The sequence below is a fragment of the Stenella coeruleoalba genome (genome assembly GCF_951394435.1).
Source record: "Stenella coeruleoalba genome assembly, chromosome: 9".
Classification (NCBI taxonomy): Eukaryota; Metazoa; Chordata; class Mammalia; order Artiodactyla; family Delphinidae; genus Stenella; species Stenella coeruleoalba.
Genome location: NC_137155.1, coordinates 17224944 through 17239368, shown reverse-complemented (window position 1 = coordinate 17239368; position 14425 = coordinate 17224944). Strand labels below are relative to the sequence as shown.

Genomic DNA, 14425 nt, shown 5'->3' with positions numbered 1-14425 from the left:
TAAGAATCAAGTGGTCCTGAGCCTGGCATCAAAACACCTAAACCCTGTTCTGGACATACCCTACTTGCCTCTTCAGATCTAGCTCCCAGCCTCCCCCACCCTGCTCTGTGCCCCAGGAGGCTGACCTCTATGGATATCAACTGCTCCCTTGCCCTGCACCTTCCCATTGGCCCACGGGAAGCCCTGGAATGAGGGGGAGAGAGAAGTCAGGGTATTTATCCCCTGGCTCCCTCCCTGTCAGCGGCATGAGCCCCTCCACCTCCTGAAGGTCTCAGCTCCTATTAAGCCGCCCTCTGCGCACAGCACCCTCTGTCCCTGGTTCCGGTTTCAGGAACTGCTCCCTCCTCTGGCTCCTTGAGGTCTAGCAGTGGAAAGGGAGGCCCACTCTTCCTAGACCTAGACCATCCTTTGAAGTTCCCATGTACTGTGTGTACACGTTGTAACAGTCCCTTTACTAAACCCTCCCGGAATTATCTTAATTTGCCATCTGCTTCTTACTGAGGCCCCTATCAAAGCAATAATGGCCTTGACCATGTGATAGGTTCCTATCCCAACCCCAAGAACAGAGTCTGTTTGATGGGTGAGAACAGTTGTCATGGACAGTTAGGACCGTGACTTCCACACCATTTTCTGCATAAATCAAACCCACCACTGTTAAGAGAAGTCTGGTCCCTGTGATGGAGCAGAGGTGATCCACAGAGTCACTCTTCCACTTTCTTTGAAAATCTAAAGCTATGCTAGTGCCTTTGGGTGGCTCCAGTGCATCTTGGGAAATTCTTCTCCTCATGTCCTGCTCTTCTAGACCCTCCTGCTTTCCGCTTTGTTCTCCTGCCCTAAGAGGTGGGGGAAGATAGTTGAAGCGTAAGAACTCTGGGTATCAATGATTGGAGAGGACTGTGCTATCTCCAATCTTCCTGGTCAATTTTCTCCCCTCAGTGCATTTCTGCTAAGTGTGTACTGTGGCTTCCTGTGGTCCAGAGTCCCCTGATGTGTGAGATGACAGTTTACAAACTGCATTCCGTATTAGCTAGTAAAATCACATTTTGATAATCTTCTCTCCAAATTAGCCTTGAAGGTCAATGCCAGCCAGTAACTGAACTAATTGTATTTATTACTAAAGGTAACTCTAAACAATGTTCCAGGAGAGCTCTGGGCTTTTCCAGTGGGAGGAACTTGCAGTTGTCCTGTAAAAGCCAAGATATGAGGAGGGGCAACAAAAGGGCTCCTCCCTCAGCAGTCCAGGAAGTGAAAGGTTTTATTCCCAAACCCCAGCTTCGTTTGCATACTCCAGGGAGGGGCTGGGAAACCCTGACCCTGCATCACCCACCACTCTCCCCCGCCTAGCATCTCGTCCATTCCCACCACACCACAGTGGAAGCACCCGGGCAGGTCAAAAGCAAGCCAAACGACAGCACTGGCGCTGCCATGGGCTCTGGCAGCCCTGTCCCTGAATATTTACTCTTTCTTCAGGGCTCTTGGCACAGTGCCTGCGGCAGAGTCTGGGGGAGCAGGTAGAATAGGCTGGGAGGGCGTCAAGCACCCAGTGGATCCCACGAGGCAGGTGGCTTTGTGCCAGGTCCCCTGCCATCCCCGTGGGTCCATGCAGGCTCTCAGGAGGCCGAGAGACAGAAACAGCCCCTGCGGCTTTCCCAGGCTGGTGATGAATGAGCCCAAGGCCCTGATGGAGGCATCAAAGGCCCCGTGACAGAGCCGCTATGGTTGTAAATCGTCAGGCGCTTGGCTGAAAGCGCTTCGCAAGCTGTTTGTGAGCCAAAGGCAGAGGATGTCGGCTGTGCCTGTCACCTCCAAGTGGGGGGGGAACCGTGGTCAGATGGCTGGGAGTGAAAGCAGCCCGCCTTTGAGGCAGGGAGTGATGAATGGGGGGGGAGTCGTTTTCCAAGTCATGCGTTTAGGGGAAAAATACCAAGTGGCAGGGGAAAATGAAAAGAACATGCCAGGTGGCCCTAAAGGGCCAAGTGTGAAGGCTCTTTTGGAGGGCATGAAATGTCTGGCTTCAGGACCCTAGAGTCTTTGGGTGATGCAACCTTCCGGCTTCTGCAGACTTTTAATCAAGGCTCAGATCACTGAACCCTCTGTTGGCCTGGAGAGTCATTGATAGAACCGAAAGTAAAATTTACTGTGACTCTTAACACTGACAAGGGGATGGTGCCTGGATACATCAGCTTTCTGCGACAGGTCTTGAAACCACCCTGAATCTTTCTTCATCTGTAAAATGGGGACAAGAACACAAACCTCTAGGCGATGAGGGGATTAGAGATAGAGTTTTTAAAGTGTTTGGTAGGATACCACATATAGTTGGTATTTAACAAATAGTATCTATTCTAAGTATTTATGAGTAAAACCATGACATCGTGCCATCAAGACAAGAATGGAAATGCTCGGACTCCAGTCCTCCTGAGACACAGAGACATCATGGAGATTCAGTTACACCTGTGAGAAGGACCGCTTTCCCAGAACAAACCCAGTTATCCTCAGCAGCACAAAAACAACCTTGCCGTCAGACTTGGCTCCATGTTTGCTAAGCCCATTTTAGCTGCCATGAAGAGCTGATGTGGAATGTAGAAAGCAGCATAATTCTGTTTCAGAGAGGTGATAGTACAGAGGATTAGAGACACGTGTTGATGCTCTGAGAACAAGATGCCAAGACAGGATTAAATGTGCGAGGCTTTTATTAGTGGAAATGCCTGTGGGAGAAGATGGGGAGAGAGCTAGACTAGGCTGCGAGGGTCATCAGACCGTGATGCAAGTCTGACCTGAGTAAAGGAAGGAGGGAGGGTGCATGGGTGGGAATGTTCTAGTCTGTTCTGCAGTCCATGAACTTGGCTAGGGCATTGGGGAATCCTGGAGCCAAAGTCAGCTGTCACAGGACAGGAATGAGTCTGCCTTAGTATCTCTGCCCTCCTCTGTCGTTGGTACACGACCTCACTGCAAATACAGTGATGGATTTCATAGCCCAGCAGCTGGGGTCTGTGGTCATTCTATTCCTGCAGCTGTAGGTCTTCCAGGCACATTCTCCTGGCATCCCCAATATATTTTTGTAAGAAATCCTGCCCAAGGCAAAACATGATTGTGGTGGGCAAAGAAAGAAAGAAAGAGAGAAAGGGAGAAAGGGAGGAAGGGAGGAAGGAGAGAGAGAGAAAAAGAGAAAGAAAATACTAGCCACACAAATTCCTCTTTGCCTGTACATGAGCCCCTTTGCAGTGTGATTTTGCCATTCCTCCCATCAAGAGATGGGTATCTCTTTCTACTCCTTGAATCTGGACTTGACCAGGTGAATTGCTTTGGCCATCGGAACATTCACAAACATGGTGCAGCAAAGGATTGAAAGGTGTGTATGCAGTGGGACTTGCCCTCTCTTGCTACTTTTGGAAGCCTAAGATCTCCATGCAAACAGCACAGACTAGCCTCCTGGAGGATGAGAGGCAATATGAAGCAGAAACCACCCACCTTCCCACCATACCTGTGAGTGAGGCCATCCTGGAGCATCCAGCCCCCACCGAGCTGCCAGTGACTGGAGAGACCAGCCAAGCTGGACTAGAACCAAAAGAGCGAATGGATAACCCTTAGTGTTGTAAGAAAGAATAAATGCCTGTTGTTTTAAGCCACTAGGTTTTGGGCTGGTTTGTTATGTAGCAAAAGCTAATCAACATGCCCATCTTATAGATGGAAAACCTGAAACCTGGAGACCTGTGAAGTCCCTTAATGGGTCTGGAGATGTTACCATGCTTCCTCAGAGTCTCCCACTCCAAGCTGGGCTTGATCAGATGGCTCTGAGTTTGGGGGCAGCTTTACTCATTTGCATACTATTTGCCTCCCTGCTGGAGTGAACTGAGATTGGGACCCAGAATTCAACCTTTAATAAGCCTCTATTGAATGAATGATGCTAAGGTGTCGGGAGGCCCTTCTATGACTTTGAAGCCATGAGAACACAAGTGGAGGAATTTCCAGTCCTCTAAGCAGGGGAGGGAGGGTGCAGGGGTACAGCAATACCCCCCAACCAGATTATCAATTCCTGCAGGCAGGGGCAGAATTTCTATTTCTCTTATATTCTTCTTCACTCCTGTGCTAGTCCCATAAGCTACCATTCATTCAACAAATATTTGTTGAGTGTGCCAAGAACAAAGCAGATAGAGATCCCCAGTCTTGTGGAGCTTACATTCTTGGGGGCAAACAGGCGATAAACAGGATATGTAAGTAAACTGTATCGTATATTGGAAAATGGTAAGCACCAAGCATTAAACCTACAGGGGGGAAGGGGAGCGGGAGCAATGGGCTGGGGGCGTTGACATTTTAGTTGCGGTAGCCAGGGAGCCTCCTGAGAAGGTGCCATTTGATTCGAGACTAAAGATAGGGAAAGAGCAAGCCATGCGGTGCGCAGTTAAGTGCAATGGCCCTGAGGCCAGAGCCTGGGGAGTGTCCAGGAGCACAGGGAGGCCAGAGTGGAAGGACAGTGAACAAGAAGAATTAGTAGGAGATGAGTTCAGACAAGTAAGGGGTGGGCGCACGTCATGAAAGATGCTGTAGATCAGAGTCACGACTTTGAATGAAATCAGGAGCCCTTTGCGATTTAGGAGCAGCAGAGCGACGTGATCTGACATTTTCACAGGATCCCTCTGGCTGCTGTGTTAAGAATCCTCTGAAAGGAGTCAAGGGCAGAGTGGGGACACCAGTTAGGCAGGTACTGCCTTAACCACGGACTTGCTTTCAATTGAAATGAAAGCCGGGGTGTCTAGCCTGGGGCCTGTGTTAGAAGGAATGTTCAGTCACTATTTGTTGGGGGAAAATATTGAATCGTGTCTTTTCGCCAGCATTATGGTGCCTGAGAGAGCAGCCAAGGGGACGTTGCTTCTGGACCTGAGCAAGTTCTGCTTTGATGATGACAGTAAAGCACCAAACAACCAATTCAACTTCACCACGCCATCCGGAGTGGGGAGCGGCAGCAGATTTTTACAGGATCCAGCTGGCTCTGGGACAATCGTGGTCAGTTAACGGTCATTGCATCATCGAAAGGGCATTGGGGAAGTTGGTCTAACAGGCATAGTGCTTTTGCTGCCCCATAGAGAGAAATTTCCAAAGTAACTCCCTCTCCAAGCGACTGTAACTGACAAACTTAATAGTGACTCTGTTTTCCCCATTTGCTCTTTATTTTACCCAAGTTCCAGGAATTGTTTGTTATGCATGGTTATGCCTGGGGTGCTAAGGATTGGATTCTTTCTTGCATAGTTTGCAGTTTGCAGGCTGCCTGCCTGGTTAGCGTGCTTCCACAGTCACATATCAGTGCCCTCTGGGCTCAAGCACTTTTGTTTATTTCAGCGCTCATTCCTCGCCATAGAGGTGTGAGGTGAGAGAGAGCAGGGCCAGGGCCATGCGTGTGTCCTGCTGAATTCCGCAATGTAGAACCACTGGAGACCCAAAAAAGAGGGGCATCTCCACTGGGGCAAATATGTAATTGGAGAAAGAATGGGAGCAAAAGGCAGGTCTCAATGAGCTGTGTGAGACATTTAACAACAAGGTTCCCACTGGAGGGTTTTGGGGAAAGGAGGAGAGAGATAGAAGGGCAGGGTAAGGTGGAGGTCTTACAGGGGGGTGGTCTTGATGGGGGAGATCTTTACATCAGAGATAAAGCCTCAGGAAGAAGAGCAAGCAGCCCACTAACCATCCTCTCAAACACCCCCTTCTCCACCTCCCATCCCCCAAAAAGTCGTACCAATTTTATTCACTGTGTCAACCAAAAATAACTTTTTTTTTTCTGTTTGAGAAATTAATACATGTTCACTGTAGAAAATGTAGGAAACACAGAAAGGCATTACTATTCAGTAATAACCACTATTAACATGTTGATATATTTCTTTCTTGTCTTCTTCCCTATGCATAGATTTTATGTATCGTCTATATATATATGCATAAGTATTCTAAATGATGGAAATAACCTTGCATGTAGGATTCTGTATCATGCTTCTCTTTGACTTAACCTGAAATCTTGAGCCTATGCTGGGCAATAGTGCTTGATGAACATCTTTAAACAGATTCTCTCTCCTGATAAATTCTTTCAAATAAGTTCTCTAGCAGTGAGCAAAGGTATGGACATAACTTTTTAAAGCTCCTCCTATGGGAAAAAGTGCTTTCCAGAAAGGTTTTGCAATTTACATGTCCACTAACAGTACATGAAAATGTCAGTTCAATTAAAAGTATTGTTTATTCTGTGTAATCTGATGTCTCTGTTTTAATCTAGTTGATAGGTGATCTAGATTATGAAAATTCAAGTAATCTAGCAGCCGGCAATAAATACACTGTGATAATCCAGGTGCAGGATGTTGCCCCTCCTTACTATAAAAGCAAGTATCATTTTGGTTTATTTCATGAAGCATCTTCCTTGAGTAGCAGTGACTAAACTGTGCTGGGCAATGCTTGGGCTTGGGCTGGGGATGTATTTATGTTCAAAAGGAGAATTCCAAAAGCCCCAACACTTCGGAATCAGCCCAGCCTCCTCCTGTCCTTCACCAAGAACAGTTAATCAGTCTCCAAGTCCTTTCTTCTGTGTCACCTACAACTAAAATCTAAGGATTTTAGTAAGGATCTGCTGCCTTCCCCCCAACTCCACTGCACCTCCATCCCACTAGTATTGCTCTAATGCAGAACCTGCTCTATCAGAGCTGAATTACAACACCAAGAGTGTTTTAAGAGTCTTTCTGCCCACCTTTAGTCTTGTCCCTTTCCAACGCATCCACCACATTTCTGACAGTGATTTTCAGGAAACGCAAATGCCACCGTATTACTTCTTGCTGAAAGCCCTTGAGTGTCTCCCCATAGCTGTCAAGTTCACATTCAAACTCTTTGGCTTGGCACAAAGCAATAAAGAGAGTCACGTGAATTTTTTTGGTTTCCAAATGCATATAAAAGTTATATTTACACTATATACTGTAATCTGTTAAGTGTGCAATAGCATTGTCTTAAAAACATAATGAACATACTTTAATTAAAAATACTTTATTGCTGGGCTTCCCTGGTGGCACAGTGGTTGAGAGTCCGCCTGCCGATGCAGGGGACACGGGTTCGTGCCCGGGTCCGGGAAGATCCCACATGCCGCGGAGCGGCTAGGCCCGTGAGCTATGGCCGCTGAGCCTGCGCGTCTGGAGCCTGTGCTCCGCAACGGGAGAGCCCACAACAGTGAGAGGCCCGCGTACCGCAAAAAAAAAAAAAAAAAAAAAAAAAAAAACACTTTATTGCTAAAAAATGCCAACCATCATCCGAACCTTCGGCGAGTCATAACCTTTTTGCAATGGTAACATCAAAGATCACTGATCACAGATCACCATAACAATATAATAATGAGGAAAACGTTTGAAATATTGCGAGAATTACCAAAACATGACCCTGAGACACAAAGTGAGCAAACGCTGTTGGAAACATGGTGCCGATAGATTTGCTCGACACAGGGTTGCCACAATGTTCAATCTGTAAAAAACACAATATCTGCAAACTGCAAATACGTAAAACGCAACAGAATGAGGGATGCCTGTATTGTGATTTAATTATTTTTCCTATTTCCGTTTATAGATAATATCTACATTTATATTCTAACAAGCCCAGAAAATGAGTTTCCTCTTGTCTTTGATAGCCCATCCTACATATTTGCCGTGTCGGAATTAAGCCCATGTAAGTAACCGACGAGACACAGACTCCAGTGCTCTTGATAGACCCCTTCATCCGGAGGCACTTGGGTGGAGGAGGCTCCCCGTCAGAGGCCCTGGTGGTGTTGTGCACAGCGACTCACAGCTGATTCCTGGTTATTGCATGTCTTACTTCTTTTTAAATTCTCCTCACTGTGGAGGAGCCCTTCAGGTGAAATCCAGATTTTGAAAACTGTTGATTAAACTGCATTTCTCTGAACCCCCTGATTGCCTCTTTGTCTGGGTGCCTGATTCCAACTAATCCTCTCTTTTTGCAGCCTAAGTTTTCCCTTGGTCTCCACTGTGATTTTTATCCAGCTCACTCAGAGAATTGAAATTTAAAAATAGAGAGAAGGCTTCCCATTTCTAGATTTCTTTCATTTAAAAACAAAATAAAGATGTTTTCTCTCTCCCTTTGAAGGATTCCCTGGAGGCCTCTTTTTCCACCCTTTAGGATGCCTTGATTTCTGCAGGCTCCTCCCCACTCCAGCTGGGTTTCTCCCCATCTCTCCCAGTGAAGGGGAGACTGTTAACTCTAGAATAATCAGACCTCACCACAGTCTTTGAGACTTGGATTGTGTATACTTCTACACTAAAAACTAAACAAAACAAACCCCAAAATCTCCCTCTCAAATGATCTCCTCTTCATTTCGTTTTCTCTCTGGATGATGAGCTCCATTTCCTGACATTACATTTTAAACAAAATACAAAAAGAGGGTCTGAAGAAAACGCTGTCGATTCCTTATGCCTTATCCAGTGAATAATAAGTGCAACAGGAATAGGTTTTTTATGAATTCACAGATCTTGCTACAATTATTAATCACCTACTCTGGGTCAAGCACGTAGTGCTGTTCTATATAGTTGAATAAGAGAAGATGCTGCCCTTGAGGAGTATAATTTATGAGGAAGAACTTCTATAAAACAAGCAAGCCCGAAGTCCAGCAGCCCACCAACAAGACTTGCAAAATAAGCAAAATGGAACAGGATTTAAAAATCAAAAATATTCCAATCATCCTGTTGCTAAACCTTTAAAAATCATGTTTTTCGTCTGGTTTTGTAACAGCAACCCATGCTCAATATAGAAAATTTGAAAAATAAAAAAGACAACACTGCTGCAAAAAGATGTATATGTGAAGGTTCTTTGCAGCGTTAGGATCATGTAATAATTGGTGTGCTTGGACTCTATATGAGGGTATGAATTGTCTTTTAGACTTCGCAGTACTGCTTGAATCATACGGCCAGTTTCCTAGTGGGTGTCATTAGTGTAATTTGAATTTAAAAGATGTAAAACATACAGAGTTTGAACAGCAAAGAGGCCCCCAAAAGTCTTTCGCCCATGGCACTGATAGTGTCTGCTCCTGATTCCTCCTCTCACCCCCAAAGCAGGACTAATCTCAGATATTATTCTCAGCGGTAATCGCAGGTACTTTATTCTTCCAGCTAGAACCCGGGTTGGACAGATGCAAGCGACAGATAAAGACTTCCCCCAGAGAGGCATCGTGTACTCCATCTCCACCGGAGGGGCCAACCAGCACTACCCAAACATATTTTGGATTAATCCCCAAACGGGAGAACTCCAGCTGGTGACTAAAGCAGACTACGAGACAACTCCCATCCATATTCTCAGAATCCAGGCCACCAACGGCGAGGACAGCAGCTCAGTCACTGTGAGTGGGGCTGTTTGGTGCATTCACACCAGCCCAAGTGGTTGACTTCGGGTCTCCCTGGCACCCTCCAGGTATGGCCGTAGCAATAAGGAATCTTAATAGGGCACCTCCTGCAGACATGACAAGAAATGGCTAGGGGTGTCCCAGACAGCACAATCGGACACACACAGCAGTGCCAGGAAATAAAGATTGACATCTGTAAGCCCACGTTTATGGGTGACTGGGAGAAGCGCTGAGATGGATGGCCACCCTGGGGGACAAGCTTCCTCCTGTTGCCCTTAAATCCCCCCTTGCTGTTGAGGTGGGCTGTAGCTGTGCATCACCCCCAAGTAGTTTTACCCTGTTCCTACCCTGAGCCCCATCATACCAGATGGGATAGGTCTTAAAATGATCTGGCTTGACACAGCGCTGTGCTGCTTTGTAACCTCTGATGTTGAGAATCTGGTTAAGTGCATTTCTGAGTCAGTAGGTCTGAGTAGGGCCTGAGAACCTGCATTTATAACATGCTTCCAAGTGGTGCCGAGGCAGCTGGTCCATGGCCGTGCTTTGAGGAGCCAGGCTTTGACAGGTCTGTGCTGCCAGTGGTCAGGAATATTTGAGCGTAATATGATGGTCACAAAGAGGAAACTATTTCTTGGTATTTCCCGTTAGTAAAGTGAAAAAGCCTAAGGCAAAATGAACTCAGCTAGCGGCAGGCAGCCCTGTGTGATAGAATGACTGGTCCAGGATCAGGAGGCAGAGTTCATTTCTCAACTTTGATCCCAATTTGCCAAGGGGGTCCGAGCAATGCTTATCTTTGTACCCTGATTTCTCTCTCACACATGGAGAGTCACCTCATAACCCAATGCCTGAATAGTCCAGTTCCTCTGATGACTTGCTTTGAATTAGTGGGACGATGTTTTCAATGATGTGTAAGGCTTGGCATTGCTAGCTGAGAAAAAGATGTGCTAAGTTGAAGGTAATTGTCGTGTTTGTTAGCCTGGGTTTTTGAGAGGAATGAATGGAGTCCACTTTAGGAGCTAACTAGAGAGAACATTTCAATTTACTCCTGGGCTCAGAAATAGCTGAAATCCCCAAATTTCAGAGGTAGAATGAATACGACTCTAAAATTCATAAGCTTTTAAAAAGGGTGATGATCACATAAGTCCCTTTCAGGGCTGACATTCTGTGATTCCGTGCTGGCAGGCATCCCAGTCCATATTCCAATTCACCAGGCATAAAAGACAGTGATGAAAGAGAACAGGCTGGCCCCTGCTTGTGGCAGGCCAGCACCACCGGCTCAGTGCAGTGCTGAGATCCCGGGTTACACACAAGACCCTGGCTAAGCCAGGTCGCCTCCTTCTATCCCACTGGTTCTCAACCCTGGCTGAGTATTAGAATCGGCTGGGGAACATAAAAATCGTGCCTGGGGACTTCCCTGGTGGCGCAGTGGTTAAGAATCCGCCTGACAACGCAGAGGACACGGGTTCGAGCCCTGGTCCGGGAAGATCCCACATGCTGCGGAGCAACTAAGCCCGTGCGCCACAGCTACTGAGCCTGAGCTTAGAGCCCGCGAGCCACAACTACTGAAGCCCGCGCGCCTAGTGCTTGTGCTCCACAACAAGAGAAGCCACCGCAATGAGAAGCCCGTGCACCGCAACAAAGAGTAAACCCCGCTCACCGCAACTAGAGGAAGCCAGTGCACAGCAACGAAGACCCAAGTCAGCCAATCAATCAATCAAAGAAGAAAAAAAAAAAAAAATCAGGCCTGTGCCCCACCCTCCAGGGAGTCCAATTCATTTGGTCTGGAGAGGGCCAGACAAAGTGGAGCCATGGTTGAGAGCCATTGTTCGATCTTCCAAAGTTAAAGACAGAACTTCCAACTCACAGGGGCAGCAAGCAAGGAAGCACAGGAGGGTCACCATAAATCCATCATCATTACCGGAAAAACAACTCAGCATCATCTGGGGGTGAGCGCATGTGTCTAGCTGCATATGTGTGTGGGGGTGTGGAAATGTATTATTACGTATATTATGCACACGTGCATGTACACACACAACACACAGTAGAGAAGTTAATAGCATAGGACTTGGAGTAAGACAGACCTAAGTTCAAATCCCAGCTCTGCCACTCACCAACTGAATGGCCTTAGGCCAATTACCTAATCTCCCTAAGCCTCAGCTTCCCCATCTGTAAAATGGGAATAAACGTATTATCGATCTTGGATGAGGTTAAACCTCACTAATTCACAAAAAGCACACAGCCCCGTGCGTGGCACACAGTAAGGGCTCAATGATAACTACTCAGTGAGACCACTTTCCTGCTGCTCTAGGTGACTGTGAACATCATTGAAGAAAATGATGAAAAACCAACCTGTACCCCAAACTCGTACTTCCTGGCCATCCCAGTGGATCTGAAAGTTGGCACGAATATTTACAATTTCAAGCTCACGTGTACTGACCTTGATTCCAGCCCCAGGTCTTTTCGTTACTCCATTGGCTCAGGTATGGTATTGATGTCAGTGGTCCTGGACCCTTGCTGAGGGCTCCTGGTGTTGGGGGCTGTAGCAGCTGTTTAGGGAGAAGGGGTGGGGGTCTGAGCTCACACACTGATCTGGCACAGCGTGTAGGGGGTGGGGTATTTTGAATGAGGAAACCAAGGGTGAGGAGTCAAATGGTTCTGGAATTCCCAGTACCCCCCCCCCCTTGGCTTCCCCTTCTCACCTAACTCTTCCCAGACTCCCATACCTGGCTGCCCAAAGGCCCAAGGAACAGTGAATCCCATTGATGGTGACCCGCCCCCCCACCCCCAATTCCCAGCCTGTCGTAGGATTCATGAATCAGATTAGTGTAGCTTAAAAACATTTTTTTAGTCCAACTCCTCCCCCACCTCTTTTCCTGCAAGCTTGTTGGTGGGGGGGGGGCAGGGGAATCCCAGTCCTCTCTCTGAATAATAATAGATGAAATAGATTAAATGCATTTTGAAACGCGTCCTCAGGAATTCTCTTCTGCTCCATTCATTTTCTCTCTTTAAAAATATACCATTGTGGGAGGGAAAGAAAAGAGCACCCCTCAATGGAAATGAGACCAAAATAGTTCATCTAATGAAGTGCCGGGGCCAGGGATTTAAACCCAAACAAGCAGAGCAGTTTCACGTGAAAGACTGAAAAGCCAGCTCCGCCGCCTGCTGAGCCCTGGCAGAGCCGGAACTGGAGCAGCAGGAAGCCTCTCGAGCAGGCTGTGTCACAAAACCCAGGGGCAGAGCCCACCTCGAGACTGCAGTGGCCGGAGATGGGAACAATCCATACTGAGAACCCTCAGGCCTTTATGGGGCACTTCGTTGCTCGGGAGTAAAATTGCATCATCCCCTGGTCCATTTACTGGTTTTTAGTTGGTAGTGAGTCTGCAGCCACCGGGGGAATGAACAAGAGCTGCTTGGGCGGGCAGCTTCTCTGCTCTGGGCTCCCTAAGCTGTGAGCCTGCAGCCCCAGGCGAGCCGCTGGGGAGGTGGGGGTGGGGACTACTGTCCCTGCCAGCCCAGGACGCACCTTCCTTTGGGGGACTCCAGGGACATCCGTCACGGGTGTGACCAGCCTGGTTTCATGAAAGGCGTGCAATGAACTTGGCCCATGGCTAGGGACGTGGCCCCCTCTTCCCTCTTGCCGCCCACTGATTGGTCTGAGCGTGAGTGACACATTGTTACCAAGTTAATGCTGACGATGAGCACTGGCCGCACCAGGATTGCTAGCTCTCTGCCTGATGCTCAGCGCGGTGGCGGCCATTCTCCCTGGACACCTGTGCTGGTGCCCTTTTCTACTCTCATTTTCATTGCAGCCACACTGGTTGTAAGCCAGAGTCTCTCTGTACTCATGAAATCTCTGGTGCTGTTAAGGCCCATATCCTGTCACTGCCCCCACCCTGGTACATCAGAAGTAGTCTACACCTGAGGTGGGATGTTTAAGAAAAAGACTGAATGTAGTTTTCTTCTAACCCTTATTTCTCACGCTCTTTTCTTCCTATTCCCAAAATCCTTGCATCGAATCTCATTTAGGGAACATCAACAGTCATTTCACCTTCTCTCCTAACGCCGGGTCCAACGTTACAAGCCTGATCCTCGCGACTCGCTTTGACTATGCTAGTGGGCTTGATAAGATCTGGAACTACAAACTACTTGTCTACATAACTGATGACAACTTGCTGTCCGACAGGAAGAGAGCTGCAGCTCTTGTTGAAACAGGCACGGTGACCCTGAGCATTAATGTCATTCCTCACCCAACCACGACTGTCACCACAACCCCCAGGGTAAGGGTTTTGGGAGATGGACTTCCCAGTTACATCCCTTGTAACTGATGTTGATGGAGCCCCTTGACCTAGAAGAAATGTGGGGTGGACTGAAAAGAGTTGAGGTGTTAGGATGTTGCCAGAAACGCCAACCGTGGGCTGGATCGGAATAGTCACTGGGTGGTAGAAAAAATCTGGGTGAGACCTTGGGCTTATAGAACCACTGACATTTCCTAGTCTGGTAAAGAAGGAGGTACACATATGCACAGACTTGTGATAGATCAGGCGTTGCCCATCCAGGGTATGGACATGTTGTTGCCTTCACAAGCCCTTCTCTGCTTGCTCTTAAGAGCCAATACAAGTCCGTGTCCATGAGAGCAGCTAGCTGCCAGATGCTCTTCTCTACTTCTTTTGAAGAGTCACCATTTGTCAGTCTGTACCCTACTCCCCACCTCCACTCCAAAAAGAAATCCACTTATTCAATCTGCAGATATTGATTTAATACCTATTATATGCCAAGCACTTTGGTGAATAAGCCAGAAATTATCTCTGCTCTCTCATGGAGCTTACAGTATAGGTTAGTGGTTCTCAAGTGTGGTCCCCAGACCAACAGCAGCAGCAGCATCACCTGGAAACTTGTTAGAAAAGCAAATTCTTGAGCCCACCCCGGAACACTAAAGTTATACCTCATCCAACCATGATCATCACTACAACTTCCAGGGAAGGATGTTGAAACCTGGAGTCCTCACCAAATCCCCAGACCTACTGGATTAGAAACTGTGGTGTGGGACCCAACCATCTGTGTTTT

At 47.5% G+C, this 14425-nt stretch overlaps 2 protein-coding genes across 10 annotated transcripts in view; one reads left to right on the top strand and one right to left on the bottom strand.

Annotated features, from left to right (window-relative positions):
• ATXN7L1 (ataxin 7 like 1) overlaps window positions 1-14425 on the bottom strand; it is a 402335-nt gene that overhangs the window by 367131 nt on the left and 20779 nt on the right. For 7 of the 9 annotated variants that reach the window (XM_079931852.1, XM_079931842.1, XM_079931841.1 and 4 more), the window contains exon 2: window positions 11799-11907. The exons of the other annotated variants lie outside the window; for them this stretch is intronic. The gene's annotated coding sequence lies outside the window, so the exon portion shown is untranslated. The remainder of the gene's footprint in view (window positions 1-11798; window positions 11908-14425) is intronic. 9 annotated transcript variants of the gene reach the window in all.
• Window positions 1-14425, top strand: part of CDHR3 (cadherin related family member 3) — a 69181-nt gene that overhangs the window by 46521 nt on the left and 8235 nt on the right. Inside the window, exons 9-14 of the mRNA XM_079931854.1 lie at window positions 4830-5001; window positions 6254-6371; window positions 7579-7677; window positions 9132-9358; window positions 11670-11841; window positions 13388-13638. Of these exons, the coding sequence (XP_079787980.1) occupies window positions 4830-5001; window positions 6254-6371; window positions 7579-7677; window positions 9132-9358; window positions 11670-11841; window positions 13388-13638 (1039 nt within the window). The remainder of the gene's footprint in view (window positions 1-4829; window positions 5002-6253; window positions 6372-7578; window positions 7678-9131; window positions 9359-11669; window positions 11842-13387; window positions 13639-14425) is intronic.